The following is a 26,549-nucleotide window of genomic DNA, read 5'->3' as shown; positions in this document are numbered from 1 at the left end:
CAGCTTATTTAGATATAATACAAATGCTACACACTATGTCTTGTGAAAAAAATGCCCACTTAGGCCAGGGGAAGGAATATAGGAGTGATATTTATATTTATGGGTTATTTATATTCATATATTTATGAATGATTAATTACATAAAAATAATATAGAATAATTCATTAATGTATTAGAGCAAAGAAGACGGTATTTATTAAATATACCAGTTACTAGCATTTACAGAGTATGTCCTATTTGCCAGGTACTGATCTACGTGCTAGACCTAATTTAAAGTTTTCAAATCTCATTATACACCTTTAAGAAAAGTACGATTATTATTCTAATTTTACAGATGAGGAAACTGAAGCTGGGAAACTGTGTCTTGCCCAACTCCTGCTGTTAGGTTGTAGAAGCCAGAATTTGAAATCTAGCAGTGTGGTTCTAAAGCCTACATTCTAACCCACTACACTTCACCTCATCTCCCTCTTTTGTGAAACACATTATTTATATTACTAAGCAAGAATTCATATTATCCCTGAATTATACAAGAGATTTCTATGAATTAAGGTCCGTATAATTTAGGCACAATGGAATTCCCTAAAAAGTATAACTTCTGAGTCCAAATTTCAACACACAAAACTGTATTTTATTTGTCTAATTCAAGATTCTTTTCATCTGAGGACAATATTTGGATTTTTTGATGTATATACAGATGTTGCTGCATGTCTATAAACTGCTTGCTTGCACTCCACTTCTGATGCAGCTAAAATCAGAAGTGAAATATACAAAGTGCTTTACTCCGGTCTTGGGTTTCTTCGATTTATTTCCCCATTTTTTAAGGATCATTATTACCATTGGAATGATCCTATTTGCATGCAAGATGATTTCTAATGATTGTTACTATTTGTAATAATCTGTATTGGAAAGCTCCCTGGCTGGCTCTTACCTGAACTGCAAAGTACTCTTGTGGGCTCTCTGGGAAACACCAAATATCATAAACTGCAGGTGGCTCGTGGAATTATTCTAACTGCAAGCAACAGCACTTCATAGTAATGAAAGAGAAATGTATTTGTTTCTTAACTAAGTAGGTAAATAGCTTGCTTTATTGCTACTCTTTGGGGACCAACGATTTTGAAAATAACATATCAAATCGGTAGGCCATCAAAGCTCATTAATTTATATTGTTGTTTCAGACGTGTTTTGTTATCACGGCATGCTGGATGGCATGTTAAATTTACCATGTGTGAGTACTAGCATTTTCTAAGTGAAATAATGGTATATGCCAGTGAAATATGTTATTTAACGAACAGCACAGGGCAAGAAGAGCCCTTATGTATGTGGCCACTGCAGCTAAAGGTCTAATGTGCTCATTCTACTGTCTGTACCGTTAGTAAACAGCTCTTACAAAATCCTAGACCTTTCAACAAGGCAATCAATATACTTGAGGGTAATAAAAACTTATTTCCTTAAAATGTTTAGCCATAAGTAAGAAAAACAGTCTTCCCCTAAACTGGCCAAATTTAAAAAACAAAACTATGTTAGATACTTGTGTTTTAGAACTGAAAATGGTAGAGAATCATTATTGTAAATAAATTACAGTATACAGACGCATATGCATATAACAATTTATGTAGCTGTGGGAGGTTTCAGCCAATTAAAAATATAGAATTATCAGGCTCCAAAGCAGTGATTTGATCTCCTCCCATAGAGAATCCTGCGTGTGGATTTCCCTCCTCCTTCTCTAGTCTGTATTCCTCTCTGTCCCCGGCTCCTTTTCAGGGCTATTGTTACAAGTGCTACAGCCCCCTTATTAGCATATGTGAGTCTTCAAGAGCAGACAAAATTCTCTACAAAAATAGTGCTTCCAAATTGTGTTTTTCACTAGAGAAAATCACCCTAGGCATACTAAATTAAATAGAAATGTTAAGTTTTACACAAAAGCAAAATGCGATCCTTTCCCAAATGATTTTCCTTTAAAAGGAAAAATCAGTGTTATTTGCACCATTTCACCTCTAAAAGAGAAAATCTTTTTTTTTGTATCATAATTCTGAAGCATAAAATCACAAATGATTAAGCAATTGAACATGTTTTTATGTTATGCCTGCTACTCTGTTCACATGTACAAAAAAACCTTCCTTCTGTCATAAAACAAAAATTAACAAAGGAGAGAATAACTGTAAATTTCTAAAATTTCTGAATATTCAAAATTTGTCTTCTTTAATGTCTTGAATTTTTGCCTTTTTCTCCTTTTGTAGTTTCTTATTACATTTATTATCCTGTTTACTCAATTCATACACTCTGTCATCTAAGTAAATATGACTAAAAACGCACTGTATACTTCCTAATAGCACTAGCAAATATGAGAATGAAAAAAGGAAGCTATTAAAGGGTGCGTTGGCCAGTGACAGAGCTAAATTTCTTAGGGAATTAATACATATGTAAATACGGCACTTTCCATTAAACATCTCCAAATAAAGTAGGTGTTTAACGTACTTCTTTCATCGCAAAGGGTTAATCAGCAAGGTTGACATTTGGGAATTTTCTGCATCATGCTCCTCCCTCTCCCCTAGTGCAGCCAAAAATCATCTGACAGGAAACGTAAGATTAAGTTTGTCCTACCTAAGCGAACAAAGAGTGCTCTGAACAGGCCACTCGTTTACTGCAGAGCGGGAACTTTTCTAATCCTGCTGGAATCTGCAGTGCTGCTCAGAAAATATCATGGAAAAAGTTGTTTTCTTTCCTCTGACATCTTGTCTCTGGTCATCCCATTTCAGTCACACTGCAGATCCTGCTGCTTCTCCCATGAAGGGTAACGTAAAGCTCCAAACATAATCATGTGGAAAATGGACATTATTGATTCCTACGGTCCATTGTTCCCCTATCCTAAGTCCCTGAAGTTCAAGTTCAATCTGGAATTACATCATGTCTGGTTTCTCCTGGTTACCAGACGGCTTGAGACGTGACCACAGCTACAGAAAAAACAAACAGCCTTCTTCACGCTTCGGCTCCCCTATCGATTCAAACGTAAACTTTTTTTCTTTCTCTCAAGTATGCTTCAAGTATGGAGCATGGTTAATTTAGAGATTAAGTTCCAAATTAGATTATCTAATGGCATCTTAATGGATTGCTGACCCATTTCCTGTGGGATGGCAGCATGCAAGTCTGGCTGGAATACAATTAATTTCTTAGGAAGTCTTCTGAAGAGTTTCCTAGATAAAAAGGAAACGTTGTGTTGTGCAAATCTTTCTTTACAAATGGAGAAAGTTAGGCAAAACTGCAACAAATCCCCAATGTATTTTTCAACAGCCAGATTACAGATAACTGCGTGTGTATAAACACCAGATCAAGACTATTTTTAAGAATGCTCACACTTTAATTTTTGGGCTCCTAACAGGTGCAAATAATTTTCATGAAAACGGAGCAGTAATTCTTTTAAATAGAATATCCAAATACAAAGAGCAACACTAGTTAGCAGCTCTAGTTCCCAAACAATGGTCATGTGCAATTTTGGCTTTTGCAAATTCCCCTCCTTGAACCGGATTCTCCCATTCAGCCACCTCCTTATCAGCATTTCTATCATAGTCCCAGAGTGGCGCTGGGGACCCAGAATGGTGTGTAAAAAGTCGAACATTTTGAATACACGTTAGAGCTGACAGCTGAAAAGGAAATTCAGCACTCTGAGAATAAAGCTACCCCCAGGAACTCCAGGAACAACCCAGCTGTTATACTGTAGTTATGTGTCAAGATAACAAACTGAAAGCAGGAAATGCTAAGCTGGTGAATTTGTAGGGATGGTCTCCGTCTAATGTGGAAATACAAGTTAACTCTTAACATTACCTAAAGCCAGTACAGGAATTTGGGGGAGAATGGATACATGTATACCTATCGTTAAGTCCCTTCACTGTTTACCTGAAACTGCTTACAACATTGTTAATCAGCTATATCCCAATACACCAAAATGTTTTTGGTGTTAAAGCCAGTACACACATCACCCGCATCATACACATGCCATATGTTTGTACATGCCACATGTATACACACATACATGCATGCACATACCCATGCACACATGTGTATGTACATACACACCATATATGCATACACGTTATATGCATATGTATATTTTCCATACAAACATAATTTGCAACACAATAGTGAAAATTGTTTTGTTTAAATATTCATTCTTAGGTCATTGAGGACATATTTTACAATGAAAAGTTTAAAGGATGAAGCAATGAAAATGGTACAAGTTTGAGGAGAGGGTTTTGCAAATAGACTTAAATGTATGAAATGAATGCTATTATTCCTTCCTTTTTGCCCTCCTCCTCCTGACCAATCAGATCCAAATAATCTTTACTGGCTGCTAAATTTCTCCTGGGAAATCAAGCAACTCTCTAGAATTGCAGTAATAAACGACAATTTCTTACAAAAACATGTGTAAAGTCACTACAGAATGAAGTATTCAACTCATAGAAAGGAACTGCTAACACGTGTAACATGGAAAATAGCTGATAAAAGTCTCTTCGGTGCCATTCAATTATGGCATCAGCAGAAACACAAAAATCCCTCCAATTATTTCAGTAAAATCTTCATTTATTCATTATTTCAGAGGCTGAGCAAATGGTTTGTGTAAACATATCCTTCAGTAACACGCACATGTTTATTTTAGCCATCTGAAGGCTGCTGCTATGTTTATAGAAGGCATCAGACACATACAGCCACTCACTTGTGGCTTTGCCTTTTCTTGAAAGAGGTGAAGGGGGAAAAGAGGGACTGAAACAATAAATCCAGTTTCTCTTTTGCATAAAGCACTCCTTCCAATGTTTTAAAATAACTTCTGTTTATATTATTCTTGGATTGTTCTGTGGCTTTCTTGTTCATTCAAATATATTGCTCTTTCATATTTGATAGTACAAGCTATGTTCTGGCTATAGCTTCAAGAAAGCAAGCCAGTTAGGGAGTTAACTGCTGTATTTGTTTATACCCACATAACTCACAGATGTAACAGTGTAATTTGTCCACATCAGAGGACAAAGCACAGACACAACAGTACTCTCATGAACAGCATAAGCAACTCATCACCTATTACCCTGCTAAGAGCTGAGCCCCTCCGGACTCAGGCAGAAGTGAGCACTCCGCCAAGGCATTTCACTCTGGGTTAACTGCAGTACCTGACCTTTGGGTTAAGAAAAAAAAGTCACATTTTCAAGATGCAAGCAACATACACACACACATACACACACACACACACACAGAGCTCTCAAAATTCTAAGGTCAAAACAACAAAACACCTTCAGGGTTGCAACTTAATAAGTCTGTGCAAACTTTCCAAAGGAGTCAGCTTCAGTTCTGAAGGGAATGTTTATACACTGGGATTGGGGGATGCGTTGAGACAGAAGAGGATGGAGGAAATCTTCCAGCTTTGACTTATACTCGCATAGCTCCCTGGGCACTGCCGTTTTCAGTCCCGAGGAAGAAACTGCCTTTGACATGGAAACACCTCTACAGAAGGACGGGCACAAAGGAGGCAACCATGGACAGTGATTTTACCAAGAAGGTAATGGCAGCGAACAGCAATCAAAGTTAAACCAAACACTTTCTTTGCCTTGTCCTCTGCTACTGCAAAATCTCCAGGGGGCCACAACAAAAACAACCTGATATTTTCTTTATTCCATTAGGACAGAGGCATACGATTTAATTTATTCAGATCCCTCGAAAGTTGTAGCAATGGCCTGAAGATTTCAGATGTCTGTTATCGACTTTAAAAGTAATAGCGTTACAGACATTTCTGATTTTTCGATATCTTTTTCAGAAAAAAAAAACTATTATGTTTCATAAATAACTGCAAGACACATATTATAAACCATGCATAAATTATGCATATGTTGTGCCACAGACATGGCCTATTGTATGATCAAATACAGACTCTACTTGCTCTTATTTTGGATAAATATAACGAAGCAAAGCAAACTGCTGTCTCCTTTGAGTTCATTTATTATGAACTGTAGGATACTTTTATTTTAAGAATGGTGAGGGTGTGTATTAGTCATGCAGTGTCTGGGACTGCCCACCACAGAGTTGCAATAAATACCTGTTGAATGTATGAACGTTTCACCTGCTGTTATCAATTATGTGCCCCCTGAATCATGATAAAGAGAAGAAAGCCAACTACCTTTGTCAAGCTTTGTGAAGCATTAAGGGCATTCTACATATCATTATCTACCAATCCCCAAAAATTATTTTGGAGAGAAAAAGTAAAATTTTAACTTAAATGAATTGATTTTTTTTCCTAAGTGATTATGACCTGAAGCTGATGGACCATACCAACTTTTCACCAAGAAGGTGATGTGTAAGATGAATAAAGCTCTCGTAAGAAATGAGATTAGTCATCATACTAATTCACTCCAGTCCCTGTGTTCTGGGATGATTCATCGTCCACTCACCTTTTCTTTTGGGGAACATCAATTTTTGAGTTGAAACATTACTACGAACTAGGTGCAGTTACATTTTAAGTCTCCAGCAATTTATACCCTCATTTCACTTTAATGTACTTTAGCAATACTACCCAGTTTTAGATAAGTAAATGTCAGTCAGTAACCCACAGATTTGGAAATTCACACAGCTACATCCACATTAAAAAACACAAGCACTTGCCATCTAACTTGCAATTTTTTCTAAATACAGTAAGGATTATATGTAGAAATGGGCCATTTAGCCAACCAACAGAACATGGAATGTAAGGATAAATAAAATTATATCCAAACACTGTGTTACCAAGTCAAATCAACTTTTAAAATACTTACTAACAAAGACTATTTAAATAAATAAATAGTTTATCTTCTTTCACTGAGTTTATCTTCTTTCACTGAGTTTATCTTTTCTTTCTAAGTATACATTGTATTTTTTCCAAATGGTTGAATAATATAAACTTCATGGAAAAAATCAAAAAGGTAAAAATTTATACATTTTAAAGTGGATGCTATACTAGTCTCTAAAAAGAGGAAAAGTCATACGGCATTCATTTCAGACAGTGAATTTTAAAAAGTCAACAAGCTTTTAAAACAGAATCTAACTAATTTTCTTAAATTTTACCTGAGTTAAAAGTGGAAATTTTATTAATTTCATTCTTTGAAACTCTATTCTTTTTTCCTATCATGCATATGAAGATGGGCAGGCCTTTTACAACCAATACTAGAGAACGTACTTTTAACACAGGGATGCTCAGTAAAGAGAAGATGACAATCAGAGAGGAGATGGAAAATTATGTTGGCTCTACTTTTGTTAAACTCCTTATGGGATTACCTCAGTCTTCTATAAATTTTTATCTCATTGCATATGATTATATCATGAATTTTAATCATTTAATTTGTCAGTTTGACACAATTTGTTCTTTACTGAAATAATTCATAAGAAGTTGAATTAGCACTACCTACTTTCTAAAACCAATAAATGGGACACTAACAAAACTACTTTCAAAAATGAAATTTTAGAGTGATCTTCTCAGCCAACCAAATCATTTCTCAGTGATTCACATCAAGGTACAAACAGAAGTTAAATTTTTTTTTAAACCAAATTCCTTCTCTAGCTGTTGATTCCAACAACCCCCTACCTTACCCCCCCCACACACTGAAATTCATGAGTGTTGCTAATAAACAATTAAATTGACTAATCTGAACATTTTATTTTATCTTTCCTCCTTTGAGAAAGGAGCATATGAGTCTAAAATGACTTAAAGTTAACAGTAAAGAAAAAGAGCTGAAATGAGAAAAATCTATAATGGGAAAAGCCAATATTTTACCCTCAGATAGCTGAAAAGTCTTCCCTATAACTACAATTTCAATTTTCAGGTCCTAAACCTAAGTGTCAAATAACCTCCTCCCCCTCCCCGTTCCACCCTCGCCAATATTATAAACTGTTGACGACATCTGACAGCACTCAGAAATTCCAATCATTAATTACTATTTGCTCTAGTCTCCTAAATTTGAAGTTATATCTCAATAAGAAATAAGGAGGAAGAGGGTAGGGAAAGAGGAATGGTATAGCTAAAACAACTAAAATTTTAACATATACTTTCCGTAAAGCTAGTTAGAAACAAACACTGCAGCTCATGTAATTTTTAGGTGTAAGTGGAGGGTTGGAAATAATTAAAATGTTACCTTTGCCAAGTAATTCCCAATGTATCCTCACTGGTACTGGGGTATAAATGCCTGCCGTTTTGATTCATGGTCCAGTCACAAATCCTCAGCTGTCAATTGAAACCTAGCAGTCAGATATGGATCGAGCAGTACTACAGTTTTTAGTATTTAAATGAACACATGCAAACTAGTACTGTACATGGCATTAACCTTATTTTCCCAAGAGGCAACTTAAAAAAAAAAAAAAGCAAAGAAAACCTTACCCTGAAAAGCAAAATTCCTAGAATATATTTCAGAAAAAGCTATTGCAATATGCTTCTCTATTAATTAAAGCATACAAGAGAAATGAGTGCTTAGAACATAACAATTAGACATTAATTAGATTACAAAATGAGCTGAAATAAAAGCAAACGTTAATGTTCAATAGAGAGAGATATATCTTAGAAAAAAATTTTTAAGCTTTTAAAAATATATAACATACCAAATCATCTGCACTGAGTAAAATAATCAATAACTTTAAGCATGCAGTTTGCAAAACACAGAAGACATGCAGTTTAGAGGAGAAAGGCCCCACTTTATAAACATTTCCCCTAAGTTATGTTTAGAAGCATCAAGGGATTCAGTTTTAGATATTTACTAATTTTACTCAAACTGGCGTTTTTCTCCCATAAAGAGTTGATACTTTATTTAGTTTCTACTTTATTTTAAACTCAGAGTAATGGCATTGGAAATCCTTTACCACATTTGAATAGAGTGAGGAATGCACTGAATACTAGCTGAAACAAATTCTTCCCAGCCCTCCAAATCATCAGCTCTGCCCTTCAGAGGTTGTTCCAGTAACCCTATCCAACTCTGTTTGGTTAACAGCTGCCCTACAGCGCTAGCAGATTTATTGAAAAGATATATTGCTTATTTTTATGCTTAAGAAAGTAAACTTATCTGGCTTTGGGGGGAACAAAAACACTGGAAAATCATGGTTTTTAATCTGCAGATAGCTATGCTGTAAATTAACTGAATCTCGCACTGAAAAGAGGACTTATTCGCAGCAATCCACTAAACCTGGCATGCTGTTTTTCTGTAAGAATTTCTAGAAGATGATGATTGGAGCCAAAGTCCCTTTAAACTTATGATAAGTTACTTTAATCCTTTCTGATAACAGTATGGCTAAAAAAAAAATGGCTATTAAGAACCTTTCTCTTTAAGACTAGTTTCTACATACTATCAGTGATTCTGCAGTTTGAGAATATTTGATTTTGCTTATTTTTCTACAGCTCCCTGAGGCTCAAAAATACCACCTAAAATTTCCCAAACATGCATTTTAATTATACTGAGACTTCAGGTAAAAGTAATTATATATATTAAAGAACTTTAATTAATCAACTAAATCATTAATTAGTTAAAAAGCTGAAATAGTTTACTTAATGTAGACAGTTAAAAGATATGTAAAATTTGCTTAGGATACATTCCATAAGTAAGCTATAAATCAGTAAAGAAATTAAATTATAATGAAAAATATTCTTAAAATGGATCTTAATGCCTGCATAAAGGAGAAAATGTATACTTGATTTATTTAAAATCAAACAGAACAAAATTTTATGACAAGATGTTTTAAAAGTTCTCAACATGGAGCATTTAATAAGAAATGCAATGTAATCAGGCAATTTGAAAAAAAATTTTTTTCAGTAAGAGTCAGTTGCCTCCTTCAAAGTGCATTCTTCTCAAGCAATACTAGGAAAACAATCTAAAACAGTTGAAGGTGTTTGGCTTTGTATAACAATTATCTTAAGGACCACTCATAGATTCTGTTCTAGTCCTAATTTTGAGTCGGTTAGGTATTCTGAAGAAGGGAGGGGTATATTTAGAATTACATAATTCTGCTAATAATTAATTTCAGGTTAGTTTCTATGAGCCTCTCAGATTACACTGGAAAAAATTTCAGAAAGAGAAGCTAGCTTCACAAAGCCAAGTGAACCTAAGTATCTCTCACTGGTTGGCTTGTTCTCAGACAGTTGGGAACACTACTGTCTCCTTGGGAGAATGCATATGTAAATCAGTTTTTTTGTTGTTCATGTTGCTAGTTTTTGCTTGTTTCTGTTTATTTTTCCTGCAAAATGTCCAGTAGGCTATCTTTGGCCACCTGTTGAACACTTAAAATCAACATAGTCTTAGCTGTTTCTTTCCCAGTAGTAGTCTCAAAGGGATTAAACCTCACTACAGCTCTTCATTTTCAACCATATTTAAGGTACATGAGATGAAAATATCTCTTTCAAACAGAAATTATGCTTAAATAAACAAAAAACAATCACTGAACATATTTAATAACAACCTAAAATGCCAAAGAAATGGGCAGGATATTAATTAGTATTGATTTCCCTTCAGTTACTGAAAATATAAAATATAATTTAAATTTATTTAGCTATTTAGATTGCGGGCTGGCATTATCAACATTTCCAAAAATTTCTGAGGAGAAATATTTATACCTGCTTATATGTTATAACCTACTTAAACCAGGTAACTTAATGAAGAGCCTCTCTCTTCATTTTTTTTTCTTTTATTAACTTCCTTTTGCATATAGCATCTTTCAAATAATATTTAATAAACCTCATGATTGAGCAAAATAATTAAAATAGAAACTGCATATTCACTGAAATTTTCCATGACATTAATTCCTAATAAAATCAGTTTCTAAGAATCTTGTTTGCATAAGATAGTTCTGACTCAGCAAATTTTGAACAGATTCTCAGGTGATGAAAAGTTAATATTAAATGTATTTAAGCTTTTTTTTGGAAGAAGTTAAATATTCTTGGTGTTAGTATGATTCAGAATTCCTAACCAAAATGGATTTTATATTAGGCTTTAAATGCTTAAAATGATAGGAAATAATCTTATTTGAATTTAGGGTGATGAGTCCTCAATTTCTGTTCTGTGAGAGAGTTGGTGTTATGTAATTTAGCTATCAATTACTTTTTAATTAAATTAAAAATTTTAAGTGGTACATAAATATATGCCTTTCATCAATGTACATTTTTCTGCAAAGCTTCAATAATACCTTAGTGATTTTTCAAAGAATTTTTCCTCAAAAAATAGGAAGATACTTAAAATTTAGTTGAAGTTTTATGTTTGTAGCAACTCTTACATTTGTAACAATATAGACCCTTTGATTTGATTGCATGCATATTCTTACATAAATACACAGATAAAATTTAAATTCTTTAATTTATATATACCCACAAACATGAAATTGTTTAGAAAATTAAGAAAAATTTTATGTTAAAACAATTATGCCCAGATTTCCAAAAGAAAACAGAAGGTGAGGTAAAGAAGTTAATATTCTCCTTTAAAAAAGCTATGACTGAAGGGATGGGGCTGTAAAAGTTCAAAACCTTAAAAAGAAGGCAAAGTAAAGTTCACTGCAGATGTTCTTAGGATGAAGTTCCCTGGAATGAGAACCTATTCTAAGTCTAACTCAAATGAGTTTCAGAAAAACAAGGATGGGGATCATCTAGCTTCCTTCAAAAAAAATCCACCTAAGGGAAAACACCTAAGATCTGGGTCTTGTCCTAGCCTACGGAGCACTCAGATATTCATGTAAGCAGAATCAACATTGCCTGTGATTTCAGAATAAGAGCCTGTTTATTCACAAGAAGGCGCTCCATTGTTATTAACAGGGGCTTTTGTAAATGCCTCGCAATTAGCTTTGGGAACAAAAGAAGGTAAGAAAACGTTCTACATTGCTGGACTCAGCAAATAGGCCCATGTACCAACAGTCCCTTATGATGACAACAGCTCTCAGGTGAACCAGTAAACCATTAAGCTGTAAACAGAATAATCAACACAGGCAAATTTATCTTTTCGCTTTTTTTTTTCCAACCTTACAGAGACCCTCAAGGGAGTGTCTTGAAAGGTGTGTTTTATGTTCTTTTAGGTTTCTTCATTTTTCCGGATAGCCCCAGAAAAAGAAAAAGAAATAGACTTTTGGTGAGTGGAGGTGCTTTTGGGGTGGGGTGCTTAAAAATATTAATCCTTGAGGATTCATACTTTCCACTTTCCATACTTTCAAAACTCTTAGATTGATTTTTATTTTATATATTATCTCCCAGAGAGTAGATAAAATGACTCTGAAGAAAAAGGATATAGCCTTAGTGAGCAAGCAAAATGGTCAAGATAAAATTGTGATATAGGTGGAACTTATAAACCTATAAAAATGAAAAAGATATTCCAGGTCATCCCGGTACTTTAAAGTCACTTCTAATATTACTTTCTGAAGCCTGTGCTTCTTGAATATTTAATAAATACAGTAAAATTAAGTTAAATGTGTATGCCTAATTCCTGAGCTAAATAAACACTACTGATAATAAACTGTAAGAACTAGAAAATGAAAAGTTTTTTTATTTTTAAATGGAGGCTACTTTCACCTGTAAAATTTAAGGTTTCAAGGGAACTTCGAGATCCCATAGTTCAACCTCTTCATTTTCTCTTTCCAAGATAAGAACACAGGACAGAAGGGTCAAGGCTTGTCCAAGGCTAGACATGTCCTGTCATGTCAACACTAAAACCACAACTCCTGACTCCTAATCCCTTTCTCACCCACCACACCGGTTTGCTTGTCATTGTTCTTTTCCTACACTGTTTTTCATGTACAGTTCAAAAATATTTAAGGCTAAAATGTCTATAATTATAAATCTTTATAATTTCCTTTATTTCCCTGATTCTACTTAAAAAGTTAAAATTTTCAGAAAAGACAATTTTCCCTTTGTGATTGTGTTGATTGAAATTTAAGATTACGGTAAACATAATTTTATTTTCATGCTATTTAGAATAATTTATCTGGATATTAACATTTCATAACCAGTAAGTGAATGAATCAATGAATGATAAAAACAGACCTTGGAAGGTTTCTTTTTTTTTTTTTTTAAGAACTAGCCAAAAAGCTAAACATTTGCATAGTCATTATTGTGAGTGAAACTTCCTCTAAATGTGTTTCCTTTCCAGCTAGCATATGTGAAAAGTGACCTCTTATCCATTTACATACCTACCCAGAAGTCATGTGATAGGGTTTTACGTCAAGCTGTCAATTATGATAACAGACACAATAAGAACAGCCCAAGTGTTGATAGCCTGCTTCCTGACTTTATTGAAAAGTTTGTTGATAGTCCACTTGTGGCCTTTCAATTGCTTGCCTTTAATGACAGACTATATTGCCAGTGGTTTTCATGTACCTAGCTTTGGCTATGCCATTTGTCAGGACAAATACTATAAAGAGATTTCAACGAATATCTTAGATAAATAAAAAAAAATCCTACAGAGGCAATGTCTTAAAAAGGTCATTAGATAGAACAGAAATTTTCAGTGTAACAAGAAGTCCTTTCAAATTCTAGTTTCACAATTAGATCAAGAAAAGTGTTGAAAATATCTCGATAGAAAGTAGTTCGGTGATTGAAACTGAAATAAGAGCATTATATAGCCATGCAAGAGATGTAACATGCGGAAGCCAGGGCACCAATAAAATCCATGCAACTAAGAAGTAATGCAAGGACTTGAGGCCACTGATTCATTAATAAGTAACATTATTAATAAGCTCTAATAACGAGTAGCATATATAGTCAGGAGATTATAATTTTGAGATATGAAAATAAGCCTTGTTTCTTATAAACTAGAGCTCACTTGAATTTGTTGTTTCAGGGAAGGTAAAAGTGACCTTCCATTTGCTCCATCTCAAATCTATATCAAAGGTTATTTTGTACTCTAGTAGCTGGTTCCAATAATAATCTTTTATTTCCAAGCAAGAAGCTTCTTAGCTAAAACTTTTATTTCCAACCTGCAATAAGGGTTTTTTAAATATGCTGTATTGATGTATGATAGTAAGGATTTAAACTTTTATAATGACCTCACACTCAAGTATAACAATGACCACCAAATTAACTGATTCTTTTACATTACCAAACTTTCCAGGATAACAAAGAAAAAAGACCTGCAATATAGCAAGTTCATTATGAGGCTGATCAGATTAGGAAGCAGTGCTAATTCAGGGAAGCGATCTCATACTCACTGTTTATACTAAAACTGCTAGACTAGACTTATACAATAATACAATAACTTCTATATTTTCTAAGCAATATCCAACAGTCTGTTATGTAATTCCCATTTTCCTAGGGAGATGAAACTTGGGAAATGTAGTTTCTTCATTGCCTATAATGAATGTGCACAGTGTGGTCAGGAAGTATAAGGGAGAAAGGAAACACTACATTTTACTAAACTTCTATGAAGTTAAGCCAGAGAAGAGGTCCCTGACACTTCTGAAAAGGTAAAAAGATATTTTTCAGCAAAGACTAAAGAGTTCAGTTTACCAGAGACCCATGAGTTCTTCAAGCCATGACACCATCTTCCAACAGAAAAGTTAAAGAAAAATGAAGTTCCAGTTGAAGTTCTGATTTTAAGATTTCCCCCATGCCAATAGTGAATGCATTAAATAAGTCAGTCATCCCAAAGAGAGTCTGGTTCCAGACCTTGAACAACACTCAAGATTGAGTTAAGAGATAGAGGAAAATTTCAAAGTTCTGATCAGCTGGCATGAGCTGATGATTAAAACTAACCAGAGGGCTGTTTTTAATTGAAAATACTCGATTGGTTTAAAGAAATATTTTTGAAATATTCTTTATGACTGTGTGATTTTATTTTTCAGATTCAAATGAGATAACACATTTATAATAGCAGTGAAATTCCTATGTCAGAAGAAACTACTATTTCAAGGCAGTAAGCAACCAGTATTGATCAGTAATAATCATTATAAAAAGGAGCATAGAGAGAGATGTATAATTACTAATAACAACTGCATGTTTACCAAGTTAATGGTTATAAAAGCATATGCTTTTAGTATTCAGATCTGCCAAAATGAACATATTACTCTTACCAGTGGAGTACAGGGTTAATTTTAATATTTTCATTCAATTTAAGAAGCTAGTGTCCTTGTAGGTTAGGAATAACTACACTGAAAGCCCTACTTTAGTGTCATTGTGTGGAAAGATTATTTATAAGATAGTCAAAATTATTCAACAATTTTAAATTTATTGTTAACTCTAATTTATATAGGCTATATTAAAGTTCTTTTCTAAGAAAAAAATAGCACTTGACAATGCACATCAATACTTTTCATAACCTAACAGGATAAATCTTTATAAAACAGTCGCCAATAAACTGAAGAATGTACCTGGTGACAATATTTATTCTTAAGGGGTCATGTATATTAAAAGCTAAGGGGTATGTTTAAAAGAACTCTCTCAGACTAAAACCATTGCCTTTCTAATTTTGAATTTCTCCTAGCTAATATAAAATGATTGATTACCTTTATTTCATGTACCCCTTGATTTTTCTTTTCATTCATCACTGAGTACTTTAAACCAAATGCATTTAAAACCTGCTGCTAGAAGAGTGGTCTCTTTTAAATCTTTGGAAAGTAATGAAAGGACACAGTAAATCAATCTCATTTCTGCTGTAGGAAAGAATAACCTTTACTCTACTGAAGTCGTTTAAACCATTTCTGTCTCTCTGTTCCTGGACAGTAAACATAAAATTTCATCTCTGAGATTCTTTTAAAATTTGGAAGGATTAAACTAAATGAAATCTTTTAACTAGAGCCTTAGTTTAGTAATATACATGTACAGTAAGATATGCATATATATTCACTTTCTGCTTGTCTCAAATTGTAGCTTATTATGAATTAGCATATCACGCTCTTTCAATTCAAAAAAGTAGCACCAATTCTTTCATTATACAAAGGACAAATTATCTGTTTGTATGGTATTTAAAATTGAACACTGCATTTTTCATTATGAAACATATAATTTTTCTTTTAAAGATCAATATACATTACATATTCTATAAATATATATTGCATTTGACCAATCAAATCATATTTATATTGTAAGAGGTCTTCACTTGACATTGTCTACTTAAATAACAAGTGGTGGCCTTTGATGAGAAAAGTTTGTAGTTTTGGAACTCATATATATTTCAGTTTATGTGCTCAGAACTCTATCTACATTGACTAACATTCTCCTGATGCTTGTAAAATTTTCTTGATTTATCCTTGGACATGTGGAAAGAGACATAACTTTTATACAATCAACTGTTGTGATCATAATTACATGAGGCTCTAATGATAGTTACAAGTGATACATTAAAAAATTAAAGCTGCCTTAAGCTAGGACAGGAGGATGGGACGATTTCTTCTAAATACATGAAAGTGGTTATCATGTTCTAACTATGTTTGGGGGTAAAGGTTTAAATAACAGAGGCATGATTCTATGAATTATAAGTTAACTGAAAACTAGAGATGTGTCATAAAGAATGCAAATCCCATGATAAGATTATCTCTGATAATATGTGGAATGATTTGTAAGAGAATACGTTTCTAAACCTATAAATACTGCATAGTTTTTTTTAAAAAAACACAAGGAACATACACATTTTTCAAACAGAACCATATTCTAGTAATTATAGCACATTTCATATTATAGCAATTTTAGAGATGAAAAAAAGCAACATTTCAGAAAATTATGTTGAAAAGCCGATAGCTGGCAAAACCACTAATTATTATTTGGTATTTTCAAAACTGTGTACAGATGTTTTTAGTTAGTTCTCACTCTTTTGTTTTGCTTTTTTTAAACCTGGCAAAACGTCAAGTATCTTGAATAAGCTATCATCTTTATGATTTTCTCTGAACTCTGCATGTGGTGACCTTTAATATAAGCAGTTTGCCACCTTTGCCTGCAACTGGGCAGGATTTGAAAATTCCATGCGAGGGACAGATATGCATGATTAAGCATAAACTAGGTGGACAGGTCTAGAACAAAAGATGCTGACATGAGTACCGGTACAGGCTTGTTACATCTGTAAAAATTCAGATGCACATACAATGTACATTATAAATTAAGAGTCAGCTCATTAATACCAACTTTTTCTGATTCATTATAGACTATTTTTCCCTATGTAATATTTTGCACACTGTTAATTTCAAACTGCTCTGCTATCAAAACTTGAGAGCAGCAAAACATACGCATCATAAAATACATTTAAATTTGGAAGTGTTTAGAATTATTTCTGTCATCCTGTAACTGGAATCATGGGATATTTTTATTTGTATGGTCCATGCTTTTGACTATGGCTAATTTGTTTATAAGCTACCATTAATCCTGACTGTATATTTTCACAGTTTGGATAAACACTTCATTTGCATTAAATTTACAGCATTAATGAGATGTGAAATTTAAAATGCTACTTGAAACATAAATGATGTACGAAAGCAGAACCAAAAAAAAGTGTTTTATCACATCTGAAATCAGTAAACCAATTTAAACCTATTAAAATAGGAAGGATGTGTCTTCGCCTGAGATTTCAGCTTCATAATTCATCTTCTTGAACCAAAAAAACAAAATGAGGAGTAAAGCAACTAGAAACATGAAAGTGTTCAAAAACAGAAAAAGAAAACACAAATTGTGAATTGCGTTGTGTTTCTACTCTAATGGCCTTTTAAATACTTGGCAATTTTCATCTTGGAAAGTTATAGGCTGCTGGTAAGTTCTCAATAGCCAATAAGACTGAGAAAAATATTCTAGCTGAAACACTGTTTTCATGGATGCTATGGATATATGCTACAGAGAGGGGAAAGGTCTTGAGCCAATTTGAGAAACCCTGCTTAAAGAGACAAGAAACAAAAGATAAATGAGAAAGTAGTTTGGAAAATGATCAGCTTCTTTCTCAGAAGTCCCGTGAGCCCCGTTCTGAGTCCAGATCTGAGAGACAGCATGGAGAAAAGCACCGATTGCAGAAGCGTGGCTACACCATCACCCCTGGGTGAAACTTGCCCACCTGTTGCTGATGTAGGAAGGATGGGTCTCTTGGGCTTAGTCCCACATATCGACTGGCTTGAGATGTGCCTGAGGCTGTGTAGGCTGATTAAGGAAGAACAAAAACAAAGATAAAAATTGTGAACTATCAAGTGAATACCTTGTGCACGTAAAAGAAACCCAGAGAAGTGGGACTTGCAACCAAAAAAAAAAAAAAGGTGTATCTCTCTTTCTCCTCTCTTTTGTGTGAGTGAATACCAAGTGATAGAAATGATAGTTGACCTCAAGTCAACTGGCTTATCCTTCTCCTCCAAGTCTATCCAGGAACCATATCCTATCCTTTGATGTGGTCATCTCATACAAGCTTTAGTTACAGTCTTGCAGGAGTACCAAAGACTGGCTAAGTAGTAGAGTCTTTTCCCTAGATGTAACTTTTTACTAGATGTTGGGTGTCTAGCAACAGAATAATCAATGATGGTCTGTGATTCTAAATGTAAAATCAGACTGAAAGTCTGTTAGGAAAAATTGAAAGCTTTAAGTGATGGAATTTAAGCAGATGTACTTGATGATGCAGGATGAAAAATGTCTTACTGAAAAGTCTTACTAAAAAGAAAAGTTAATACTGTTAACATGAAGGAGAATTTTTATTATATTTGATAGAACATGTTTCTGAAAAGAAATGGTTTCTTTTCCAGAAGCACAAAAAGTCAATCTTTTGGGACTGATCCAGGAATGGAGCTGACAGCCCCTTTTAAATACTTCGCCACCAGGTAGTAAGTGCGTAAGGTGAATACTCCTTAAATTATAATGGTCTCACCTTGCAAGTACTTTTCATTTAGGTACTTTTTGGTGCAGAGTGAATTTCCCAAAGAAAATGTCTCCCTAGTCCTAAAGAATTTTGCTTCTTTTCACAAGGAAAGGACTGATGCATCTTCTAAGCACTAAGCAACCCCATTGTTCCATGTCAGAATAAACAGGAAAACTAAATTGTTATCATTTATGTTACATTTCTAGGTCTGAAGAAAGCTAAAGTATGTGGTTCAAAACCTCCAGATTGATGAGGAATCCAGACAATAATTTTCAAAAGGCTTTTTAAAAACCAATACATTAGTTCTGCCATGTTCATTTGATCCAGTGAAGCTTTTTTAAGTCAGCTTTTTAAAACAGTGAAGATGCTCACAATTCATCTTTTATTTATTCCTGAATGAAGTACTCACGCAATGGCAGCCATAAACAGTCAGTGGCCCCCGTTCAATCTCCAGATCTCTGGAATTCAATGCACAGCACTGAACAGCCTCACCCTTACAGAGTGGGTACCAAGTGTGTCTTATTCTTTTTTTTCAACCGTGAAAAAGAGGTTTCCTTGGTCTCTGTATTTTCTTTAATTTTATTGACTTATGAATTCAATGGCCAATTTTTCATTATCAGTGGTGCCTGCAGAGTTGCAGCTACAATTTTGTTTATAGGAAAGAAAAACAGCTCACTGTATCACTTTCATGCAGGATGGAAAATGGACTGATGAAGCTATCTTTATATAACCAAGATACTCCTTTTGACTATTGTGATTTTATAAATCAAATCAGATCCCTTTTTGATCAACCTGTATGTGAGTATAAGAAACAGTTCATTAACAAACAGGCTGACAGTATTCCCATAAGTGAGCTGTCATCATTTCAGTTTGATTTTTCCTTGAATCTTATCTATTAATGACAATATAAGAGTAGGTACCAGAAGTTTCTGGAAATTTTAACTACTTAAAAACAAAATCTCTGTTTTCTATTTGCTTTTATTTAAACTTCTGACTTTGCTTGCTTAAAGATACCAAGGCATCCACTTTTGAAATTTGGACGTAGTATTTTAGCAACTGTAATGTACATGGCTAACCTGTAGCACTAAAGGATCCTTAATCTTCCTTGACTGAGTCTCATCCATTTCTGTGCATTCAGGGAAGTATTCACTAGTGTAGGTCCCTCTATCAACAAACCAATTACTAAGCATTAATGATTATTAATGGGAATTACAAGCTTATCTGGTTTTTATTAGTCTATGGGGCCTCATGAATTTTGAGAAAGAAATGCTGAATTCACTCTACACACCAAGTATTGCCCACTTTTCCTGCAAGGTCCTTTCCAAGTCTTTCAGGGGCCACACACACAAAAAAAGAGCATCTTTCCAATGGCCAATAAAGAAAGAGCCAGTGGCTCTGAATCTCTATAATTTCACACAGAATATTCAGAACATCGGGATTTTCCTGCTCTAACAATGCAAATAGAAGATCTGGATTTAAGAAATAAGAATAATTGAAGAGAAGTAAGCTAATTCCTCCTGACTAGAACTTTATCCATTCCACTTTATTACCAGTCTGTGCACATCAACTCCAGTTTTAGAAAGCTGGCAGCTTGGATGATGAAGCCAATTAAAAAACTTTGCGATAATTTCTTGTGTACTTCTGAGCACTCTGTACAAAGAAGCAAAGGAATCGTTTGGGTTACTGGTATGAGCTACTGCCAATTCCCCAGCTACATCTCTTGGCATTTCAGATGTTCTGGCCATGCTAAAAAGCATAATACCCGATGCACCATGATAAGAGTAAATAATAAAAAAAAAAAAAGTTGCAGACAATGAAAGTGTAGGTAGTTGACATGTGCCTAAAACTAAGCTTTGAAATGCTTTGTACACTGAACATTGTGTGACTGTTTCTCACAATGACATAACCTACAGTGATGTAAACATGCAATTATCTGACAGAGGTACTGATTCAGCCTGCCTTGTGAAGGGGCTTGACTTCTACAGGAACGCTCCAATAACTAACATTTCTCAAATCTCTCTTTGGGTGATATAAAAACCTTGTACACTGTTATGTCATTTAGTGCATTTTCAATGTATACCTTGAACAAGCAGGCATGACTTACTATTTTTGTTACAGCTATTTACTCAAACAAATAAGCTTCTCCCTTTTCAAATACTGAGTGAAATTTGATAAGAGAGAGCATATGAGAGCCAGGCCACATCATGCCTGCCAGTTCCACATAAATGAGAAATCTCCATCTGGTTGAGTAGCTGGAAAAGTTGCCGTGTTTTCCACCTTGGATCAGATATCCAGTGGTGCCTTCGATGGACATTTCTCATTTCCTACAGAAATACTTACTGGTTGCTGTAGGTGAAGCTGCCTCACCTTCAGTGGATGTAGTGATGGGTTTAGTATCTGTCATGGTCAGAGTCACAGGTCGCACTGCACTGGGATGGGGAGAGGGTGCCAAGACAGGAGTGAAATGGCCAGGCACTTTCCCTACCACTTGACCACTGCTGTTAGGCTACAAAACAAAAACAGAATGCCCGGTGAAACAATCCAAAAGGCAGTTATCTCGTCCAACAACTCCACTCAGCACACTCGACTGAGTGGGCCCTGCACGCTGGGTGTAACCACCACACAAGCCCTCTCAACATCTGAGTTGAGAGGCTCATCAATGGTTAGTAGCCCTAAGAAGCAGCAGTAGCATTTAAAAGAAAGTCTTCAGCTACAAGGCCCCTTATATAGGTTTAGTCATTTCTACAACACCCTGAGAAGCAGGCAGAACTGAGCCTTCCGTAGTGTAGGACAGAAAACTCAAGTGGAGACTTCGATGCTGAGCCTGAGGCTAAAACAGAAGTCCTTAGTGATTTCCTGGAGGAGGAAATGCAACCCACTTCAGTATTCTTGGCTGGAAAATTCCACTGACAGAGCAATCTGTCGGGATACAGTCCATGGGGTCTCAAGAGTCAGACATGACTTAGTGGCTACACCACCAAGCTAGTAAGCTAGCTTGGGCTTACCACTGAGCTAGTAAGAATTAGAAGCAGTGTTTCCTTCTTTCCTGCTCTTCATGTGCTAGAGTGAGTCAATTTTGGCTCTCAGAACACAATGTTTACCTGCATAACGATATCATTGAGACAACAAAGACAAGAATTTCTAGGAGACCAAACACACTGAACTTAATGATTATCATCATTTATAGTCAAGGCCCATTCTTCAGCACACAAAAATTTAGCCCTTGCTTACACACAGTTGCACTTATACACACACATCAAGCAATTTTGATTCTAGGGACTCCACTCAACTTGGGATGGTTTACTTATATAAATAGGTAGAAAGATATTTAAAACCTTTAAAATTTCAGGGTCTATATAATGATATAAAGAGCTGAACTAGGTCTGACCATACACATATAAATAAAAGATTTCCAGTGTAAATTAAAATGTGCTGAAGTGACGCAGAGGGCAATCAAATGTACTCTGATCTTTGAATTCTTACTCTTCCATTGCCAGACTTAGAGTGTTACATAAAACATTGACTGTTGACATTTGTGAGAATTAACTGAGAAAACCCCTGGGCAATGATAGAAAAGATTATTATCTGAGTTTTAGCCCCGGTACAAAAATGGTGTCCATTCTAAGGGCACAGTGTTTGAAAGAAATACTGGAATGTATTTCTCTAGACAGAATGCTATTCTTAATTACATTCATGTTGGAATTCTCCTCTACATAATGTACATAACAACTTGCTATGAGGGTATTCTCCACAAATATTTAGTCTTCATAATCTGTACCACTTTTGGAGACAAAGAAAGCAATATAGCAGAATATTTATCTAAATGCCTGCATATAAATTACAAGTCAATGCTTCTTTAAAGAAAAAGATGAACAGCTGAGAACACTTAACTATCAGAACTTAGAGACATGAACTAAATCTCGGTTGGGTGCCTCAGAGGCCACATGACTTACTCTATAAAGAATGAACTTTTGAATATCCTGACTATTCCTCACGAATAAATTAAGTATTTAACTGAAGTCAGGAAAACTGACCAGATTTTCCCCTCTGTGAAAATCTAGGAAAGAGTTATATATTTAGAGTAATTTTATTTAAAATATTCCATTAAATAGCATGGCTGTCTCACTCTACCCAGTGCAGCAGCAATGCAATTAATCTCCAAATTGCCGTGGGGAGGACAAGGCTTCTGAGTTGCTCAACTTAACAAGCAAAATCAGGGCAGCCTTGGAGGATGCTGGGAAGGAACAGTCAACAGTCAACTTGTTGACAAGTCAACAAGTACTCGTTTCCTGCCTGCCCCCCCATTTTTAGAGCCAAAAGGGTGAATATCAAGAGTCCTATTTGGAAGTAAGTGCAAATGAACTGGTTTTGACTTGGAGTTAAACATCAAAGCAGGTATAATGTTGTTGCAAAAACAACTACACCATTTCTAATAAAGGCCTACTTTTTTCCTTTCAAAGTGAAAAAGTAATTTGTTTCTAGAGCAGGTCATCAACTTCTGGTTATGTGATCACTGCCAAAGACTGCTTTGTATATCTCCCCCAAGAAAGAAGAGTGATCTTGTTTTATCATTGGTGGTACATTCGATGGTAAAAGCCTTTCTCTATATTGTCTTCACCAAAACAGTTTGACAGTACCTACCTGAGAGCACAGAACAGAAAAATGACAAAAACTGCCAAGAAAATGCCGCCACCAAATATGATATTACTTTTCCCACCCTGCACGCTTCGTCTACTGGAACTGAACTGACACAAACCAGCAAACAGATGTTTCTTTCATTTGAAAAAAAATAAAAGTGACAAAGGAAGAATTCCCAAGCCAAAGAGGACAACTTTTCTGAAACTCAGGGTCAGAAGAATGGAAGGGTTATTTCTTTTTCAGTTTTCTACTGGTTCAAACAGATGAAGCCACATTATAAAGCTTCTCTTTTAAGGCTGTTATTAGATGAACTTTCATATTGTAGATATGAAAAGAGAGACATCTTATCGACAGACGAGCAGCATTAGGAAAGGATTGTCCTACTTAGTACATTGCTCCTATTATACAAAATCCTGAGAGGGGTTTTTTTTTTTTTTTAATTGAGATGAGAGTAAGATGCTTCTCAGAAGCTGGGTCTTTACCTTGAAAATATGAAGAAAAACTGAGAACAATATAGGCCGATTATCACCTAATATGCCCCCTTAACTTATAAAGAAAGTGAAATATACGTAAAACAAGCAATGAATAATTAAAGAAAAGCAGAACACTAAAGGCCTGATTTTAATTTGCATAATTTTTCCCCTAACAGTGCCTAATTAAGACATCAGTTAAAAAAAAAATCCAATGGAACTCTAAGATTTTCCACACTGAATTAACGTTAAGGACTTTTAATGGATGTCTTAATTAGACTTTGTTATTCATGGAAATTCTACACAAATTAAAATCAGACCCTGTGTGCACTGTTCCCAGCTGATTCTAGCAAAATGCTCTATGGAACTGAGACTTCTGCATCTATGTTCTGACAGCAAATTTTATTTCTAAATTGATATACCAAAATCCTGTTTTACTTAATAATTATTATTATAGCCATTCAAAGTGCTATAGCATTTGACCATTTTCTTCTGAAACACAAATCATTTAACTTTAAATTCAAAATTCAAGAACGGTATACTTAATATTACCAGTCAATGGAGGTCCAAGTACAAGTAATTTAATTTTAACTAACCAAAACAGTGCTGAATATGCTATTAAAAAAAAATTCAGAAGGGACCATTTTGCTCCATTTTAACAATTAACACCAAAGGGATTTTTTTTTTCAGATCTTTCTTTTTTAAGTCTCAATTAATATGCACATACTATTTGCTGGCATTTTAGTAAATGAAAAGCATTAATGACAGAACACTTATGAAAATCCCTCAGAGCATTAAAAATGGTGATTGGAAGTAGACAGGCGTCTTGGAGGTAAAATAGCAAAGCCAAATACCAAACTCTAAGATTGAAATTACATTACAGATTTTCAATATTATGATGATTGATAGGCCAGGTTTGGTACACTGTCTACTTGATAACGAAAAATCCTCTTGTACCAAACCCCCAATGCGACCTCTCCATAGGAGAAATCATATATTAAGGAAGTGAAGAAGGCACAGAGCTACGCCATTTATAGAAAGAATCCTTAAAGCCACTGCACACTGTTTACCATTAAAAAAAAAAAGACACTTCTGGTAATGTCACTCATTATGAAACACAGTCATGTCTGAGCAAAGAATATTCAGGTAGTCATCAAACATTGAAAATGTTTACATTACCAAAGCTTATTTTAATACCTAATGGTTGGTCTATAAATACAACTGTAAGGTCTTCTGCCTGTGTTTATTTTAGCTCATGCTTCGTTCCTGCCTGAAATGAGCACTTTGTGTCAAACCAGGTATTTCAGAGGTGTGAACTCCAGCTCAGGACATTTTTGTCAATGGACTTTCTGCCTTAACTTTCCCTTTATCCAATGGAAATCCTAAAACATCAAACCAAGGACATCTTCACAAATGTGCCCCTTTGGGGCAACAAACTTCCTACCTGTCATTCAGCCACCTTTCAAAAAAATTTAGTGAGTCACCAAGAACCTTTCTGAAGATGGATTTCAAAAGCTTGCTGTCCTGCCAGACACACTGTCTGAGTAAGCTTCAGGGCTCAGGGTGAGACCTGCGCCTTCACCCTTAGGCTCTACTCATACGTTCTCTCTCATTTTTACCTGGCTGGTTTGCGGACTGGATGGATCGTAAGAAGGTACATAGTTCTTCAGAGTATCCTGAGGATTCAGGTGGGGAGGATATCTGATTGTTGGATGAGAGAAGTAGCTTGATGGGGCTGGAGGAAGAATAGCTTGTGTTGGAAATGGCAACGGTGAGGGTGGAGGTGGAGTCCGAGTTGAGATGACTGTAAGAGACAGAAAAGGTAAGATTAACTCATCAGCTACTGTCCTTACAGCTCCAACTCGACCCTGCAGAATCCCAGGAAACTAAACAATCCACGGCTCCTCAGTTTTTTCTGATTTGACCAAACTCTCTTAAAATGAGCTAGCCTTTTATTCATATTCTCCACACCGGGACTGCTAAGTACACACAGACATAGCGTCCAGTCTAGGAAATGAACAATCTCATCTTCTAGATGCATGAATGGTTTTTAAAAAAGAAGCTTCTCTTTTATGAAAGTGAAAGTGTTAGTCGCTCAGTCGTGTCTGACTCTTTCAGACCCCACTGACTGTAGCCTGCCAGGCTCCTCTGTCCATGGAATTCTCCAGGCAAGATTCTCTTTTATAGGTTAAACTAATACTTCAAAAAATGTTTCTCTAAGCAAAGTTATCTCCCACCAGAACACATTTTTGATTAAAAAGTCTTTGTGTCCTAAGTCAAGATCAAGTCATAGCAGTAATGAGAGATCACGAGACCCACACATTTTCTATCAAAATTTAAAGCAGAGTGGGCTTCCATTTTAAGTAAATATTTTCCAGTATTTAGAAAGGAAGCCAATAATTAGTAAATAATAATGTCCCAAACAGTTACCCTATCATTGTATAAATGCTTATGAATATCTGAATGCAAACCTGGGAACTCTTTTTTTAATGAAAAAGTTCCTTTTAAAACCAAAAGAGTTCTATTTTCTTACTCTCAGAAATGCAAACTTTCGTATAGGCATATTAACTTCCCATAAATCACATATTTTATAAAGATAAATAATGTACAAAACATATGTAATGTGGATAATGTTTAATATTACTGCAATTTTTCAACATTAGATCATAAT

General features: G+C 34.9%; 1 protein-coding gene across 8 annotated transcripts in view; it reads right to left on the bottom strand.

The window, feature by feature from the left end:
* The window catches only part of NFIB (nuclear factor I B), a 244,686-nt gene that overhangs the window by 11,928 nt on the left and 206,209 nt on the right, over positions 1-26,549 (bottom strand). For 2 of the 8 annotated variants that reach the window (XM_065908341.1, XM_065908337.1), the window contains exons 8-11: positions 25,498-25,682; positions 21,111-21,276; positions 17,985-18,067; positions 8,139-8,227 (exon numbers count right to left, since the gene is read on the bottom strand). In XM_065908341.1, the coding sequence (XP_065764413.1) occupies positions 8,139-8,227; positions 17,985-18,067; positions 21,111-21,276; positions 25,498-25,682 (523 nt within the window). The remainder of the gene's footprint in view (positions 1-8,138; positions 8,228-17,984; positions 18,068-21,110; positions 21,277-25,497; positions 25,683-26,549) is intronic. The other 6 variants (XM_065908345.1, XM_065908343.1, XM_065908338.1 and 3 more) reach the window with 5 other exon arrangements.

This window comes from Muntiacus reevesi, chromosome 17 (genome assembly GCF_963930625.1).
Source record: "Muntiacus reevesi chromosome 17, mMunRee1.1, whole genome shotgun sequence".
Taxonomy (NCBI): Eukaryota; Metazoa; Chordata; class Mammalia; order Artiodactyla; family Cervidae; genus Muntiacus; species Muntiacus reevesi.
This window is presented reverse-complemented; position numbering and strand designations above follow the sequence as displayed.